At 39.3% G+C, this 18,706-nt stretch overlaps 1 protein-coding gene across 1 annotated transcript; it reads left to right on the forward strand.

The window, feature by feature from the left end:
* The first annotated feature begins 5,023 nt into the window (after positions 1–5,023).
* Positions 5,024–18,244, forward strand: LOC124253215 (arylacetamide deacetylase-like). The gene is given in 8 exon segments (XM_046686942.1): positions 5,024–5,110; positions 7,233–7,396; positions 9,476–9,586; positions 11,592–11,709; positions 15,002–15,065; positions 16,333–16,454; positions 17,450–17,595; positions 17,598–18,244. Coding segments are annotated over 7 exon segments (1,194 nt in total). The 5' UTR covers positions 5,024–5,110; positions 7,233–7,264; the 3' UTR covers positions 18,099–18,244.
* The last annotated feature ends 462 nt before the right edge of the window (positions 18,245–18,706 follow it).

Here is an 18,706-nt window from a genome sequence, read left to right on the forward strand (position 1 = left end):
GTAATTTTCGTACAAACTGGGTAACGTACATTTCGGTCACGTATATTTCACATTGGTTCATTTAATCATTATCTCACCAGTTAAAATCGACTTCGAATCGAAACTTCTGATTCTAATAGTCCATGTAAGTTACATAAACATAATAAGCCTTACAAAATTTGTCAAATTATTCTTAAGAAGAAAAGACAGTAACGTACATTTCATTGTTAAAATTACTCCCGGATTTGAATATTTGTAGACCGTGTAATTGTATACTAAGCAGCAAAAGAAACGTCAGTTTGGAATTTTCCTTCGCATAAACGTATAACTGTAAACTCATTTAAGGTTTTGATTGTATGTGTTTGACAACATCTCCAACTTTATCTGAGCAAAGACATTCCTTCCGAAACTCAGAATTGAATCCAGGAAATGGTCTCAAAAACGTACCTGATGGTACGGTGTTCTCCATGTTTTTCATGCAAGTCATGCACGTGCTGTTCACAAGGACCAGCCCTATAAACGTCACCCCAAAACCTGGTTGAAACATTCACATTACAACGTCAGCAGGATGCCGCGACTCACGACAGCTGAGAGGAGCCAGGCGCTAGCAGGAAGACTTGAAGCTGGCCACACTGCACAAGCCGTTGTCAATCACTTCCAGGTTAACGTTCGGACCATCTACAGGCTGCAGCAACGTTTCCGGGCCACCTACACCACAAATGATCGTCCCCGTACTGGCAGACCAAGGGTGATCACAAGACGACAAGACCGCCGTGTTGTGCGACAGCATGTATAATCCCTTCATGTAGGCATCCGAAACAGCCCGCCAGACAGTGGGAACACACGGAAGACCAATCAGTAATGATGCAGAACGCCGACGTCTTAACAGCGGGAACCTCCATTGCCGTAGACCTTACCGTGGACCTATCCTCACCCCTCGTCATCGGCGTTAACGTCTACAGTTTGCCCTACAACACCAAAACTGGCGATACAGGCAATGGAGAACTGTTCTGTTCACAGATGAGAGTCGTTACTGTGTATCAACTGCAGATGGCAGAACAAGAATAATTATGGGGACGACGTGGCCAGCGTTACTCAGACCAATGTGTTATGGAAAGAGACTCATGGAGGCGTGCAAGCATCATGGTATGGGGTGGAATAGGCCTGAACCAGAGAGTGGGTCCTGTTGTGTTCCAGAACCTTGGTCCAGGGAGAGGAGGCGGCATCACAGCGGTGCGCTACATCGACCAAGCTCTCAGACCCCACGTCATACCACATTTCGCATGTCACCGGAACAACATTTTCCAGCATGATAACGCCCGGGCCCATACTGCCAGAGCTACACGGGACTTCCTACAGCAGAACGGTATCACCATTATTCAGTGCCGAGCCCTTAGTCCCGATTTAAACCCAATTGAACATCTTTGGGGTGAAATTCAGAAGAGACTGAATATTGTCATACCAAGGCCGAACACAGCCGATTTATTGCGCCATGCCTTTCTCAGAGTGTGGTTCCAGGTGCCCATGGCCTTCATCAATCGAGTGGTGCACTCCATGCATAGACGCTGTGCTGCAGTTATAGCCGCCCGTTGTGGTCACACTAGAAACTGAAATCAAGGGTCTGAATGGACTGCAAACGTTCACGTAATGTCTTGAAATTGTGCTGAGTTCTTCATTGATGTGACAAGATATTGTACACAAAAAACCTCTTTTGATCCGCTTATTATGTCCATTTCTGTAATGATTTGCTTACAGTGCCTATCTAATTTTGAATTCGCACCGACGTTGTTTTGCTGCTGAGTATATATATATAGCAGTTTGGAAATAATGTGAATTTGTGAATATCCTAAAAGAAATGACTTAGGCACTACCTTTATATTTGACTGACAAATGAGTCACTATGGATCGCTGATGTAAAGGAATCACAATGTGTGGTTGACGTATATTTCTGCAAACGTTAGGACATAGAAGAACTGAAGTCTAACTTCGGAAGAAATTCATTAAGATTTAAATCAGTTGCTTGCACGTGAAGTGTGCATGATGTTAAGGAAGGAAAACAGCACAATGAACTTTGGTTGTAGCTGCAATAAGACCAGATCATAGTGATCTTGGTGTACTTCCAGGTTGGGACAGTAACGTACAATTCATTGTCACATACACAAAGCCTTATTTCAGAATGACCGGACATCCGTCATCATGATATCCAGTCAAATCCCGATGAGTCGAATGCCGGCGTCTCGAATATTATACAAAACATCAAGTTAGAAAATCAAAACTACTTTCTACTCGTAGTTAAATATGTATTGGAATCATAACCAAAAGGATTTTGCATGACACAACTTATAACATAACGATTTCTTCCACGGAAGCGAGGTGGGGGTCGAAGTCACAATACTGCGCGATAAATATCTTGCTACATTCACAGGGTTAATGTCCACTCACCAGTATGTAGATACTAGTCAATGTGCGTCTTTATATTTGGTCTTATAATCCTAATTAGTTTATTATCATACTTTTATGCATGTTGAAACTAAATAAAAAGCTGACGATCTGCTGATACTTATAGTGAATTTATAACAGAACTGTAATATCTAGACATTTTATAGTTTGCCAATGTGAATCATAATTCGCACACACACCCCTAGTGTATGTTGTCTGTCTCATTACACTTCACGGCGAAAACAATGATTCTGTTGAATGCTACGACAAATGAATAAAAAACAAAATGCAAATATTAAAATTAAAACAGATTAAAGTTATAGGAACAATATCAGGCCATTACCTTGTTTGAGGAATGTATCAATCAATATTCACAAAACTGTTCCAAATGATGTGTCTTTTAACAGTTTAATATACGAAAAAGTGATAAATCTTTTCAGGTATTGGTGTATAGTCTCATTGATCACCCAAGATAGCACACCTGGCAACTAATTGCATAATGTCCGCCTTTCATTAAAAACAGTAATTTAGTTAGCCAATAATGGGCAATCAATCAATTGCCGGTTAATCCTTTGAAAGAAGGACGTTGTTTTTACGCAGACACCGACACGGCAGAGTGTATTCAGTATAAATTAGTAAATCTACATACATAAACACTACCTTTTGACAATTCCGCTGTAAGATAAAAGTAATTAATCAATCAGCGTGTTATCGGTTAATCCTTTGATCGATGTTTATAATGTTGAATATTTACTCCAGACACAAGAAATGCCAAATGGGAACCTTTGTCGGGTAATCTAAGTGTCTTACCACTAATTATACCTGTTATAAATTCATTAACTGACCATCAAGTGAATGATGACAAATAACATGTGTAGGTTTATACCACCTAACACGGGTTACAACAAGGGAGTATTAATTGCTGTATTGCATGTGAAAACTTATGGGCCGACACTGTTTTGAGAATACAAACAGATTTTTACATGACATGATTAAATATCGAGGTAAAAAAAACACAGAAATGGGATCAATTTGGATCAGTCATTATACAAATAGGGCCTAACGACACCAATCAATTGTGACAGAAGCGTCTATGAAAACAAGTTGTAACTCGGAAACTAGGCAAAGCAGGAGACAAAATTAAATGCCAGTAGATAGTGAGAACATATATCTTTCATTTTCCACAACAATTGTCACGATTTCAGGTTTATACAAGCCTGTAAACAAGATAATTTACCCCCTAAAATGTAGATGAATTCTGCATCGGCCCTCAAAGCTATTCCTCATATGACGTCACAGAGTCGCGCCGCTCTGATTGGTTGAAATTTCGTTCGCGGGTGAGAATTGTGCACTGTTGTCAAAAAGGTCGATTTAAGTCAATTAAAGGTCGAAATGAGTAGTTTTAATGACGGGGTTTCATTTATAACGATGCCAGTTAGTGATTTATGTATTTTTACCCCCTAGGGTTTATGTGACCTTTAAAATATGGTACTTGTTGGTCCCTGCCTGGCGCTCGGCATTAATGGGTACAACAAGGACTGGTCGGCTCGGAGTCAGTATAATGTGTCTGAGTGGGGTATTCATGCTTCACTGCGGCAAGGTATCTCAGTGGGCTAGCACTATGAAACAAGCTAAAGTCTGGGCTAGTACAAGCAGCCGCACATACACATACACGTGCATGCACGTCGTCATATGAGCGAAATATTCTCAAGCACGACGTTAAACCCAATTTCACCTCACCTCACCTCACACACAACATCATGCAAAATAATTTGATGTTTTATATATGGCAGTGAGACATTGGACCTGCTTATTGGGTTTCAGCGTAAGATTCATTGGCGAGAGGACCCGTGAAGATCAGGGTTAGAATTGATCTTCAGTGACCCATATGCTTGTCGCAAGTGGTGACTAACGGGATCGGGTGGTCAGGCTCGCTGACTTGGTTGACACATGTCATCGTATCCAAATTGCGTAGATCGATGCTCATGCTGCTGATCACTGGATTGTCTGGTCCAGACTCGATTATTGACAGGGTAAAGCGTTTGCTCGACACGCCGAAGACCCGGGTTCGATTCTTTTCAGTTCTGGTGTCCCCCACGGTGATATAGCTGGAATATTGCTGAGTGCCGCGTAAAAATTAAACTCACTCACTTAATGGCAAGAGAGAGTGAGTGAGTATGGTTTTACGCCGGTTTTAGCAATTTTTCAGCAATATCACGACGGGCCGGGTCACCAGAAATGGGCTTCACATCACTTGCAAGAGAGGGGATCAGCACTATCGGTCGCTATAAATTTCAAAATTCTATTACCTTTGCCATCAGACCCATTGCGTATCGCCGTGTCAACAGAAAGCAGAATATCGCATATATATTTCTTTTGCGGAAAGTTAGTTAAACAAAACTGTGGACTCTTGAACATAGCCGAGAAATGGGTACATTTTATGATCATGAAAGGCAACTGTGTTTAAGAATGCGCTGTGAAACAGCTGGGATTGATGAATGTTTCAGAAAACCCCGAAAATTGAAAATAATAATGTCTCCCTGCTCGCCTGCCGATCCATCGACACGCTGCAAGGAGTTGTGAACGTGCGCCTCCACTGTAAGTAGCACACTGACGAAAGAGGAAATGAGACATATTTTCAACGCATACAGCGACAGTCGTTGTGTTGTATCGATAAGGGATGTGTAGTTCTGTAAGTATTTATCATCAGTGCTTGTTTTGATCAAATGGCACGAACCTGTTGATGAATGAGGAAACGCATGGTTAAGTATGAAAGCTCCCGGCAGCGCTTTTGTAATTTGAGCTACCGATGTGTCGCCATGGTTTTATCGTATAGTCTGTTTCATCTATTACAGTTACTGTTCTCTAGTTAAACCTGATGATGGGGCTAGAACAAGCCCTGAAACGTTGTACCCAACTATAAAATGAAGATGAAACCCAGAGAAAAGTCTCTATGTTCAACAAATACAATCTTCTAAAATGCCAATCAAACATCTGTTTCACCTATAGTCTGTTTGCAGTGAAAACGTACCGATGAATTTCACTTTAAACAAAAACGTAAATCAAATAAAGTGAAATTAGAAGAACGAATCCTCATGAATTTACCTTGCCCATTGAACATTTAAATCTCAGAATTTTATTCAACTTAGGATAAAAGTTGTTTGACAAACGATCATAGTTTCAAATCGCTAAATATTGTTTGTTTGTATTACAAAGGGGTATGCACATTAAATGAAACACCACGAAGAAGTAGGGTTGGTCTATGTTAACGCTCATCACGTACTGCAGTGCACGTGCATTTGTATCACTGTTCCAATCACTGCATCTACTCCCTTGTAATACAAACCAATAATAGTGATTTGAATCTATGATCGTCTGTTAAACAACTTTTATCCTAAGTTGAAAAAAATTCTTAAATTTATATGTTTAATTGCCAAAGTAAAATTATGAGGATTCGCAATCTTAATTTCACTTTATTTGATTTACTTAAGTGAAATTCATCGGTACATTTTCACTGCAAACAGACTATAGTCTGCTATACAGACCCTGAAACAAATATACCCAATGCAGTCCATGCAAGTCTAGAATGTGTGGGAAGTTTAAAATGAAGAAATTCTCTGGGCTCCTTTTTATTGTATTTATAATTTTAATTTAAAACTTTTATTTTCTGTAAAATATGTTAATTTTAGAGACTAGCTGTTAGTCCATGTTTCACCGTACAACAACCAATTTTAAAATGTTTGAAAGGGGACATTTTATTTCACCAAAATGATATAAATAATAGAACTGAGGTAAAACTAGGTAATTGAGGATATACATAATGGGATTTATTTCAGTACAATCCTGGCTGTACAATAACCAACTGCAATCTTTTTCTCATATATAGACCCTCTCCATGTGTACCTTTTCATATCGTCGTTTATGGACATGTGTTTTGCAATATGTATAGAAATACTGAAAATGTACACAACAATCTCTGAATATATCTATAGTGGTGGGGTAGCCTAGTGGTTAAAGCGTTCAACGTCATGCCGAATTCCTGAGTTTTATTCCCCACATGGGTACAATGTGTGAAGCCCATTTCTGTTGTACCCCGCCATATTATTGCTGGAATATTGCTACAAGCAGCGTAAAACTAAACTTGCTCACTCACTCACTCACTCACTACAGTGGTGGGGTAGCCTAGTGGTTATCAGTGTTGGGAATTGATTGAAATCTCACAACTGATGATTGGTTCACACAACTAGCAATCATCGAAAAAAATTGTTTAGTGTCATTTTTCAGATTTTTCCTTTTCAGGTTGTTATTGCAGATAAGTATTATGGAAAAACATGTAGTTCTCTGTTTTTTGCTTTACTGCGCAAATTGTATTTGCAAATTTCGCATCCAGTGTAAAGATGCAACTTGCTGCTTTATCACAAACATAAACTTCCCAGAGTCTTCATGAAATATTCAGTCATGACTTTTCAGTAAGTGGAGTGATTTTTTAAGAATTAAACATGTTTTCAGGCACTGACTACTTCTGAGATATGTTCCATCGTTAAGTGTTTCAAACACTAAAACAGTAGTTCCAAAATCGTTTGTGTTCGATTATGAGAAAATGTGATCAGTTGCTTGGTCGTTTGGTCACTGCGACCAATCTTCGATTATTTCAATTAATCGGACCACCACTAGTGGTTAAAGCGTTCGCTTGTCATGCCAAATACCCAGGTTTGATTCCTTAGGTGAATTTCTGGTGTCCCCAGCCGTGATATTGCTGAAATATTCCTGAAAGCGGCGTAAAACCATACTCACTGTGCACTCTTGTGTTGAAGTTCCAGCTACCTCAAACATGGGATGCTTAAAGATGTCTGCCCTGTTGGTGTCAGTGATAGTGACAGGGCTATCTGTCTACCTCTACACACCTATACCTGACGATCTGCCAGAACCCTGGAAACTCAGGATATACACAGCTGGATTTAACTTACTACAACTTGTGGTAACAAATTACTTAATTATCTTAATTTATGGCTAGGAATGGGGGGGAAGAGAAAATGATGATTTTGATGGGGAAGCTTGTATACACTGTGAATGACCAAGGTAAGTGACACACCACCCCACCCCAGCCCAGCCCCACCCCTTAGTACTTGTAAAATCATTCCCTCCCTATCTCCCCATGTAACCCCCTAGCCATGAATTATGAATGGTCATGAATTACACTTCACGGATCAGTTTTGACAATGTAAAACAAGCAATTGAGACTGATCATCAGACCATTTGATGTCGGAGTTCACCAAAAATACAAAATAAAGAAATTGTTCTACAAACATATTGAGAGAAGCATCAAATGTTGAATATATATTGTTTGGCTTAAAAGATACACTGTTCCATCATGTTGAGTTTTTCAAGAAACAATGAAGGCCCTATGTTTTACCCTAAAATATCTGGTTTTGCAGCCATAGCTGAAAAAAATATTTTGCTTCATTCAAGTCTACTGTTGCAAAATGTTTTGTTTTAAAGACATAATTTAGCCCCTAAATTTTTAGTAATTTGTTTTTTGAATGAAAGGTTTTGCAACAGCAGCGAGTCCAAAATATATATTGACTACATATATGTTGCAGGTTGTTACATTTTCAAAGAATTGATTTAATTCATTTATGATTAAAAACGTTTTTGGTTTGGCTACAGTTTTCTTGGCCCCATTCAAAATCCAATCCACCACAGCACCTTTGGTCCTCTGTTTTGAACTTCCTTACTTTCCTCCCCACTCATGCATTTTGCATGAATTGAGGGGAACTATTTTTCACAGATGATAAATAAGAATTGATTTAATTCATTTTAGGCCAGACCAATTATATTTCTTGTTTTACTTGATTTTTGTCCTCAGAAAACCTAAAGGCAGGAGGGAAAAAAAAAAAAATAAAATCACCAGTCAATGAAATATTCCGCCTAAATATTAAAAGTATTTTACTTTTGGCAATTTATGAAGTGTATATGGGGCAAAAAACAATTATTTATTTTTTTATTCTTGAAAAATTACCATGGGCAGATCCAGAAAACAAGAAATAAAATTGGTCTGGCCTTATGTTTGAAAATACGACAGTTTTGATTTGGCTACAAGGTTAAAATTGGTCTGGCCCAATTCAAAATCCAAAACCCAGCACCTTTGGTCCTCTTCTTTTAAACTTCCTTAAATCCACTCCCCACTCATGCATTTTCAAGGAATTGAGGGGAACTGTTTTTCACAGATGATAAATATTTCAACATTCTCATCAATTTTCCACACTGCCATTGAAATAATAATACTTTCAGAGAGGTTAACACAGCTTTTCTTTAAAATGTATTATGTTCAATTACAGTGTTATTAAGTCGTTCCTTCAAAATATTTACCATTTTACACACATCTTATGTTGCATAGTGTTGGGAATTGGTTAAAATCTTATAATTGATGATTGGTTCATTACAACCGATCAATCCTCGAAAAAAATTGGTTAATGTCATTAATCGAATTTGTTAATGCACATAAAAATAAAGAAAAAACATGTAGTTCTTTGGGTTTTTTTGTGCAAAATTCCACATCTTTAAAGGATGACTAGCATGGAGGAACATAAATTTCTTGGAGTCTTTAAGATAAATTCAATCATGACTTGAAACGAGCTTGTAGTGCTTATGAAATGTAACAGACAAAACCAACCTTGTGAAAAAATTGTTAATGAGAACAAGTGTTCCAGAATTGTTTGTGTTCGATTATGAGAAAACATGATCGATTGCTTGGTTGTTAGTCACTGCGACCAATCTTTAATTATTTCAATTTATCGGACCACCACTAATGTTGCATATAGTGAACATACATCTTTGTTCACATACTATGGTTTCATAATATCATTTTTGATAGGCAAATGATCCGATTATTAGATAATGTAATTAAATAATAATTTAATTATGTGATATTATGTTTTACTGTATTTGTAGGGAGACTGCGACAGAAAGTGGTACACTTGTGCCCAATCCCTTTGTCCTTCTGGACAATAAAATATGTTTAGAACAATAATGCAACTCATTTTTCTGTTATTTCCAGGGCAGCTTTCTTGACTTCACAGGCTGTGGCAGCTATGGAAATACATTACGCTTTTTAGACACCATGGCAGATATCGGATCATCATACCGCAAGCCCAGTCCACACCTTGATGTATGTTACACCAGACAAATGCAGTGTTCACTCTAGGCCGGGTCGGGTTAGCGCACCCATAAATATAAAACTGAAACGAGTTTGTTTTCGCTTGGCAGCTCAAGCAAAACTCAAGTACGTCTTTGGTTTCTCTTGTTGATAGCACCTGGATTGAAAGTTTATAACTGACTGACTGAGTTTGGTTTTACGCTGCTTTTAGCAATATTCCAGCAACATCACGGCGGGGAAAGTTTATAAAAGGATGTGAACTCATACTAGTAACTAGTTGTGTATGGCTAAAAAGTCACAGCAATTTGACATGACACACAATGACTTCTTTGATGTGCATTTATAGAAGTTGAGGTGATGAGTGAGTGAGTTAATATTTAGCGTCAAATCGGCAATATTTCAGCCATATCGTGATGATGAAGTGATAAAAATGATAATTTTATGGATATACTTCTTTATTCTGTGAAAGGTGACATTTCGACATACATGAGAAAAAAAGTGAGAGAATATATGGATGAGTTGTTATTACAATAGATTGAAATGGCCTTTGACAGAATAAAGAATTTGTATATCCATAAAAGTATCATCATTCTTCATGACCCAAAAGGGCGATGGGGTAGCCTAATAGTTAAGGCATTCGCTCGCGTCATGCCAAAGACCCGGGTTGAATCCCCACATGGGTACAATGTGTGAAGCCATTTCTGGTGTCCCCGCCCGTGATGTTGCTGGAATATTGCTAAAGCGGCGTAAAACCAAACTCAGTCAGTCAGTCATGACCCAAAATATTTTCTAAATGACCCTCATAACTGAGGGCTGGTGGGCCATGGGCTCTCTTTATAGAAATGCATGACTGAACACTGCTAATGTCGTCTATTCCATGCTGGCCTGCTGCGGTGATCAGTTTGTAATATCTTTCTAAAAAGCCTATCGGCCAAGTAGGTAATATGTGGGTATGAAATGTGGCCTTGTGGGTAAATGAATAGAACTTGCGTTTGTAATCATTTGTAACTCTTGTTCATAACATATCATGTTTGCTCTGCCAGTTTGTAATTATCTCAATATGTTTTCACTTGTTCGGTTATATTTATACATAAAACTCGAAGTGCATGACATTTGGAAGCATATTGAAGCAGTACCTATGTGTGTTGGTTCCTACTAAACAAACATGGGTTATGTTGCTACTTTTAAACAAACATGGTTGTTATGTTGCTACAGGTCCCTGACACATGGTTATGTTGCTACAAGTCACTGACACATGGTTATGTTGCTACAGGTCCCTGACACATGGTTATGTTGCTACAAGTCACTGACACATGGTTATGTTGCTACAGGTCACTGACACATGGTTATGTTGCTACAGGTCCCTGACACATGGTTATGTTGCTACAAGTCACTGACACATGGTTATGTTGCTACAGGTCACTGACACATGGTTGTTATGTTGCTACAGGTCACTGACACATGGTTGTTATGTTGCTACAGGTCACTGACACATGGTTATGTTGCTACAGGTCACTGACACATGGTTTTTATGTTGCTACAGGCTCATTGACACATGGTTGTTATGCTGCTCCAGTCACTCTCACATGCGGGTTATGTTGCTACAGGTCCCTGACACATGGTGGTTATGTTGCTACAGATAACTGATACATGGCTGTTATGTTGCTACAGGTCACTGACACATGGTTGTTATGTTGCTACAGGTCCCTGACACATGGTTATGTTGCTACAGATCACTGACACATGGTTGTTATGTTGCTACAGGTCACTGACACATGGTTGTTATGTTGCTACAGATCACTGACACATGGTTGTTATGTTGCTACAGATCACTGACACATGGTTGTTATGTTGCTACAGGTCACTGACACATGGTTGTTATGTTGCTACAGATCACTGACACATGGTTGTTATGTTGCTACAGATCACTGACACATGGTTGTTATGTTGCTACAGGTCACTGACACATGGTTATGTTGCTACAGGTCACTGACACATTGTTGTTATGTTGCTACAGGTCACAGACACGCTTTTTGATGGTGTGAAAGTCACAATATACCGCCCCAAGAGTGTCAACACTCCCAGTCCAGCTCTGATATATTTCCATGGCGGAGGGTGGACATTCGGAAGTATTGGTCAGTAAAACATGTATATTCATCAATGTTAGACTACAATGAATTAGTTATTGAATATATTTCCATCAAAATTTTCAACAAGAGGTAGGTGGAAGGCATTTCATTTTTTATCTTTTCTCTGTTAGACCCGTGAAGATCCCGGTCTTCAGCAACCAATGCCTGTCGTAAGAGGCGTTTAACGGTCCAGAATTGATTATTTACAGACTGCCGTGGGCAGTAGAGTAGCTTAGTGGTTAAGGTGTTTGTTTGCTCGTCACGCTGAAGACCCGGGTTCGATTACCCACATGGGTACAATGTGTGAAGCCCTTTTCTGGTGTCCTCCACAATGATATTGCTGGAATATTGCTAAAAATGGTGTAAAACCATGCTCACTCACTCTCTCACTACAGACAGCTGCAATACAGCTGGAATATTGCTGAGTTCAGCGTTAAACAACAAACCAACCAACTTATCTTTGTTCAGCATAACGGCCTGGGCAGCTTTGTGTACATTTACTGTAAATGGATGAAAAAGCATGAAAACTGGATATTTATTTTGGTAAGACTACATATTTTAAATCATGAACGTTAATCCAAGCATGAATTGGTTGGTTGGTCATTTTTAATGTTGCACTCAGCAATATTCCAGCTATATGGCGAGGGTCCGTAAACAATCTCGATCAGACAATCCAGTGACCAACAGCATGAGTATATGTAAAAAGATTTGGTTCCCCATAGTAAAAGTTCCCGGTGGAACTTTTCATTCCAACATTTGTTCCTGTAATAGTGCATGCGGAACAATTATTTCATTCCGCATTACACACAGAATTTATTACGGGTAAGAGGAACTTCCACACACATCATAAAGTGTCTAAAAGAGGGTTTTGTTTGTTGGGGTGGTCTTAAAATTGGGGGCGTGGGGAACGGAAAGGAAAAAAAGATTTTCCTCGCGGTATTTGTTCCATTTGGAACAAATCATGTAACTATCAAGAAGCAATTATCATGTATGAAAGTTACTTAATTTTTTGATGAAAATACATTGTAGATTCCCCAGAATCGCGAACTGATGATTCTAAATGAATCTTGTGTTCAGAGTTCAGTTATTATGTAACCAAGTTACCTTCATTAATCAGGTTACAGTCAGTAGCCAGGTTACAGTCAACATGTAACCAAGTTACAGTCAGTCAGTAGCCAGGTTACAGTCATGTGACCAAGTTACAGTTGGTCAGTAGCCAGGTTACATTCAATATGTAACCAAGTTAGAGTTAGTCAGTAGCCAGGTTACAGTCAACATGTTACCAAGTTAGTCAGTAGCCAGGTTACAGTCAACATGTAACCAATTAACAGTCAGTCAGTAGCCAGGTTACAGTCAACATGTAACAATTAACAGTCAGTAGCGGATTACAGTCAACATGTAACCAAGTTACAGTTAGTCGGTAGCCAGGTTACAGTCACTATGTAACCAAGTTACAGTCAGTCAGTAGCCAGGTTAGTGAACATGTAACCTAGTTACAGTTAGTCAGTAGCCATATTACAGTCAACATGTAACCAAGTTACAGTCAGTAGCCAGGTTACAGTCGACATGTAACCAAGTTACAGTCAGTAGCCAGGTTACAGTCGACATGTAACCAAGTTACAGTCAACATGTAACCAAGTTACATTCAGTAGCCAAGTTACAGTCAGCATGTAACCAAGTTACAGTTAGTCAGTAGCCAAGTTACAGTCAGCATGTAACCGGGTTACAGTTAGTAGCCAGGTTACAGTCGACATGTAACCAAGTTACAGTCAGTAGCCAGGTTACAGTCAACATGTAACCAAGTTACAGTTAGTCAGTAGCCAAGTTACAGTCAGCATGTAACCAAGTTGAAGTTAGTAGACATCCCGGATGTTGACGATTGGATGAGTCCATTTTGCATTCAATAATGACTGGAATAGGTTAGGCCTCACGGTATTTGTTCCTTTTCGATGGAATATTTGCCGTGTGTATTGAATTTTTATTTGTGTCATCCATTCTCAATTTCACGGCATTTATTCCGAACCGAACATTTACTACTGGAACTAAATCATGTTTACATATATACATGCAATTGGGATATGATGACATGTGTCAACCAAGTCAGTGAGCCTGACCACCCAATCCCATTAGTCGCCTCTTACGACAAGCATGGGTTGCTGAAGACCAATTCTAACCCGGATCTTCACGGGTTCCAAGCATGAGACTAATGCCAAGAAGCAAGATCTTCTTGCTCACATTAATAAAGTGCCTCTGAGTAGTATAAACGATCCACCCATCTAAGGCTATTTTATGTTATTCAGGCCTCATCACCAAGTATCAGGGCTCCAGATAAGGGCCGTATCTGCGTATGTATGGATTTAAAATAAGCACGATACGGTAGGAAACAATTTTAAAAACGTAGCAGATACGGACCACAGCAATGGTGTACGGTTTCAGAATCATTTACAGACGTATTTATCTGAAAAGTATTGTTTTATTGTTTATTGACCTGTTTACACAAGAGTAGCAATGTTGTGGTGCATATATGAAACGAAACACAAGATTACTGATACGCCATTAAATTCCATTCAGTACTCTAAATGTACTCTTATTGTTTTCCAGTACTCCTATATTGAAAACATAAGGAGTACGTACTCCTGATCATGAAAAATTATCTGGAGCCCTGAAGTATAGTATTTTAAAAACATGGCATGTTTTCAATTTCTTGAACAAAATGCTTCCATATGAACACTGTCATGCTGAGCCCACCACAAGAGTTGAGAGGAAAATGTGCTATACTTAAAGGGAAGTTCTAATACGATTTAAATAAATGTATAATATCAAATTTTCCAGTTGATACTTAGTGATTGGAACTGAATCAAATGAGTCCCACATAAAATAGCATTATATAGGTTGATTGAGGCTGGTCCCCCATCATCAGTATTGCTCATTATATTCCATTCATAATAAATCTCACCAGTAAACTCACTCACTCACTCACTCACGCACTCGCACTCACTCACTCACTCACATGCTCACTCACTCGTGAATGAATGTCTGGAGTTCGAATATTGATCTTCAGTAACCCATGCTTGTCTTAAGAGGCTTACCTAACGGGATCGGGTGGTCAGGCTTCGCTGACTTACATGTCATCGGCTTTTCCCAATTGAGTAGATCAATGCACATGATGTTGATCACTGGATTGTCTGGTCCAGACTCGATTATTTACAGACCGCTGCCATACAGCTGGAATATTGCTGACTGCGGCATAAAACTAAACTCACTCAACAGATATGTTGAAATATTGTTTTGTTTTCAGCCTTATATGACAGCTTCACCAGACAAATAGCTGAGTCAGCAAACATACTGGTGGTGTCAGTTGAGTATGTTTCTCTGTTCATTTATGTTATCTGCTTCTTAAACTGTTTGGAGATTAGTTTAGTTTTATGCCGCTTTTAGCAATATTCCAGCAATATCATGGTGGAGGACACCAGAAATGGGCTTCACACATTTTGTACCCATGTGGGGAATCCCCACTGCCCCAGGTCTTCAGTGTGCCGAATGGTCTTCACACTTTAACCACTAGGCTACTCCACCGACACTAAACTGTTTGGATAAAGAAGGTTCATTTTTACAGAAGCAGCAGCTTATACTGTGTCTGTCCTCCTGTGTGCAAGCTTGTATGGTATAGTTTTTATGAGTTTGTGGGGGTTAACAAATCCTTTTTTCTAAGTAGACTTCCAGATAATTTCTTATCAACACTATGTCAAGTTAAATATTTAAAATCTATTTTAATAAAAAATGTTATATAAAAAAGAGACAGATTTGTGGATGCTACACATTTTAATGGATGCTGACGAGCTTATTGAATTGATTCAGTTTGATTCTTAAAAAGGGCGATATTAAAGACAGGGCTATGTATGATATGCAGCTGAATCAGACAATATTGAGACCAAAGATCAAAATACAGGGATTATGTGCTTATTCTACAAGTTTTTGCTGAAGGCCAAAACATGGCTTTTATTTTCTTAAGTCTGTGTTCAAGGTATTTATAAACAATTATACACTTTTGAAGCTGATGACTTGGACAGAGTGATTGTTCCATTGGCATATATTCTCTGGGGTCAGGTCTTTGTTTATCATTTGACTTCCTTTAAAGCTGTTACAGATATTGGGGCGATGGGGTAGCCTAGTGGTTAAAGCGTTCGCTTGTCACGCCAAGACCCGGGTTCGATTCCCCATATGGGTACAATGTGTAAAGCCCATTTCGGGTGTCCCCACCATGATATTGCTGGAATATTGTTATGGTGTAATACTAAACTCACAACAGATATTGATGGATTTAGAATAATTTCAGTCTGTAAACATACACCAACCAAATCAATATGCATTCTAGTTGTCTTTTAAAGGATTTCTAGTTTTCTAGAATTTTTTAGCTTGAAAATGTATTTTAAAATTATATGAAAATTCTTTTATTTTTTCAGCAACAGAACTTTTTGTGATACTGCTTTCAAGCATCCATCCTTATAATGTTATTCATGAAGTACATGCAACATATTTCTTGCCTCTTTTCAAGACATAATATTTTTGTTGGTTGGAAATGACTTCAAAGTATCTACAAGTCAAGTTTTAGTCCAACCTTGTCTCCAGATACCGCCTTGCTCCGGAGCACCCTTTCCCCATCCCGTTTGAAGACTGTGTGACGGCCACACTACACCTGCTGCAGAATCCACAACAGTACGGCGTGGACGGCACCAAGATTGCTGTGGGAGGTAAGAGTTGTCTCCCTTCATGAGGATCAAGGAAAGATCAGATTGTCATGTTGAAGTGGCCATAAAAGATCAGGGCTCCAGATAATTTCTCATGATCAGGAGCACGTGCTCCTTGATATTTCCATATAGGAGTGAATACTGAATGGAATTTAATGGAGTATCTTCCCCTACATATATATGCACCACAACATTGCTTTTGAAGTGGCCATAAAGCTGATGCTCATCTGACCCTGCAAGTGTTAGTTCTTTGATAAGAAGCAGCTGCAACAAACACTGAATTTTAATTTCTGTCAACGTCACTTTTTGATCCTAAAGCATTTTTATCTAGATGTCCTCAATAGCCAATGCTTGCCGAAAATCTTCAACAAATTGCAGGAAAAATTTCCCAATTTGGAATTATAAGCACCAATGCATGTGCTTGGAGTTGACTTGTATTTCACTGGTAATAGGACCAACAGTGAGAAGGAGGCTTTAATGCATTGTTTTATGGTATTCATTGAATGCAGTTTCAACATACAGTATTAAAATGCCACTGAATTTAAAAATATCACCATTAGCATGCACTGATGTATTCTTTAGCTACCTGAATGAAATCCATTTTGGATTCTACCACAACTTCCAAGTGCACTTTAGGCTTTATTCAACGCTATTTTCTTAATCATATCCTCGCCATGAATAATCACTTTCTCTGTCTTAAATGCTCTGGTATTATCTTTGGCTAACAGAATGAAGTCATCTCATGTTATACCAAAACTTTCAAATATAATTTGGGCTTAGTCAGTGTTATTTTTTTAATGACATCCTCGCCATAATAATCACTCACTCACTGTCTTAAATGCTCTGGTGTAATCATTGACTAAAAGAGTCAGTTTTTGCTATACCACAACTTTCAAATGTAATTTCAGGCTTCAGTCAATGTTATTTTCTTAATAACATCCTTGCCGTGAATAATTCCTCACTCACTGTGTTATTAACACCCACTCATCTTGTTTCAGGAGACAGTGCTGGGGGAAATCTGGCTGCAGCCGTTACACTCAAACTTCGCAACAACAACTCCCACGCCTGTCGTTCCAGCTGCTTATCTACCCTTGTGTTCAGCCTTTTGACTTCAAGCTGCCTTCCTACACAAATCCCTTGAACTTCTTCTCCACAGGCCCTGAAGATATGGCTTGGTACTGGGCTGCCTACATTGGACAGACATCCCATCCCGATCTTGCTGAGGCAATGTTACACAACCACCACACTTCACCATCAGCAAAACTGTCAAAATATGCTGATTTCGTTGATGCCAATGCCAATTTGCCGAAGAGGTTTCTGAAGGAGGCAGCAGTGAGAGATGTAGATCATGGAAATGAGACCCTTTGGGAGGAGATTGTATCGAGGGCAACTGACCCATTCTTGGCTCCTCTTCTTGCTGAGGATTTCTCCGGAGTTCCTCCAACTCTGATGGTCACAGCGGAGTATGACGTGCTGCGAGATGAAAGTATCCTGTACGCTGAGCGTCTGAGAAGAGCAGGGATTAAGGTGGAACACAGACATTACATTGCAATACATTCAATACTGGTTGCGGAAGTTTTTGAAGTAGGGAGAGCAGCTATAGCTGACATGGCTAGTGATCTCAAAAAACATTTTTCTAGTGATTAAGTTAGTGAGTTTAGTTTTACGCCGCACTCAGCGTCGGTCTGTAAATAATAGAGTCTGGACCAGACAATCAAGTGATCAAGAACATGAGCATTGATCTACACAATTGGGATCTGGTAACGTGTCAACAAAGGCAGCAAGCCCGCCCACCCCATTCCGTTGACTGTGGTGTAGTGGTTAGAGCGTCCGCCCGGAGAGCGGAAGGTCGTGGGTTCGATCCCCGACCGCGTCATACCAAAAGACGTTAAAATATGGTACTTGTTGGTCCCTGCCTTGCGCTCGGCATTAATGGGTACAACAAGGACTGGTCGGCTTGGAGTCAGTATAATGTGTCTGAGTGGGGTATTCATGCTTCACTCAGTGGGCTAGCACTATAAAACCAGCTTCAGTCTGGGCTAGTACAAGCAGCCACACATACACATACACACGCATGCACGTCGTCATATGAGCGAAATATTCTCAAGCACGACATTAAACCCAATTTCACCTCACTTCACCTCACCTCACCACCATTCCGTTAGTCGGGTTGCTGAAGATCAATTCTAACCCAGATCTTCACGGATGTATGATTCTTTTATTTCACGAGCTTTAGCACATAGTGCTCATATTGC

Source organism: Haliotis rubra, unplaced genomic scaffold (genome assembly GCF_003918875.1).
Source record: "Haliotis rubra isolate DU_JTF1 unplaced genomic scaffold, ASM391887v1 Scf535, whole genome shotgun sequence".
In the NCBI taxonomy this organism is placed as follows: domain Eukaryota; kingdom Metazoa; phylum Mollusca; class Gastropoda; order Lepetellida; family Haliotidae; genus Haliotis; species Haliotis rubra.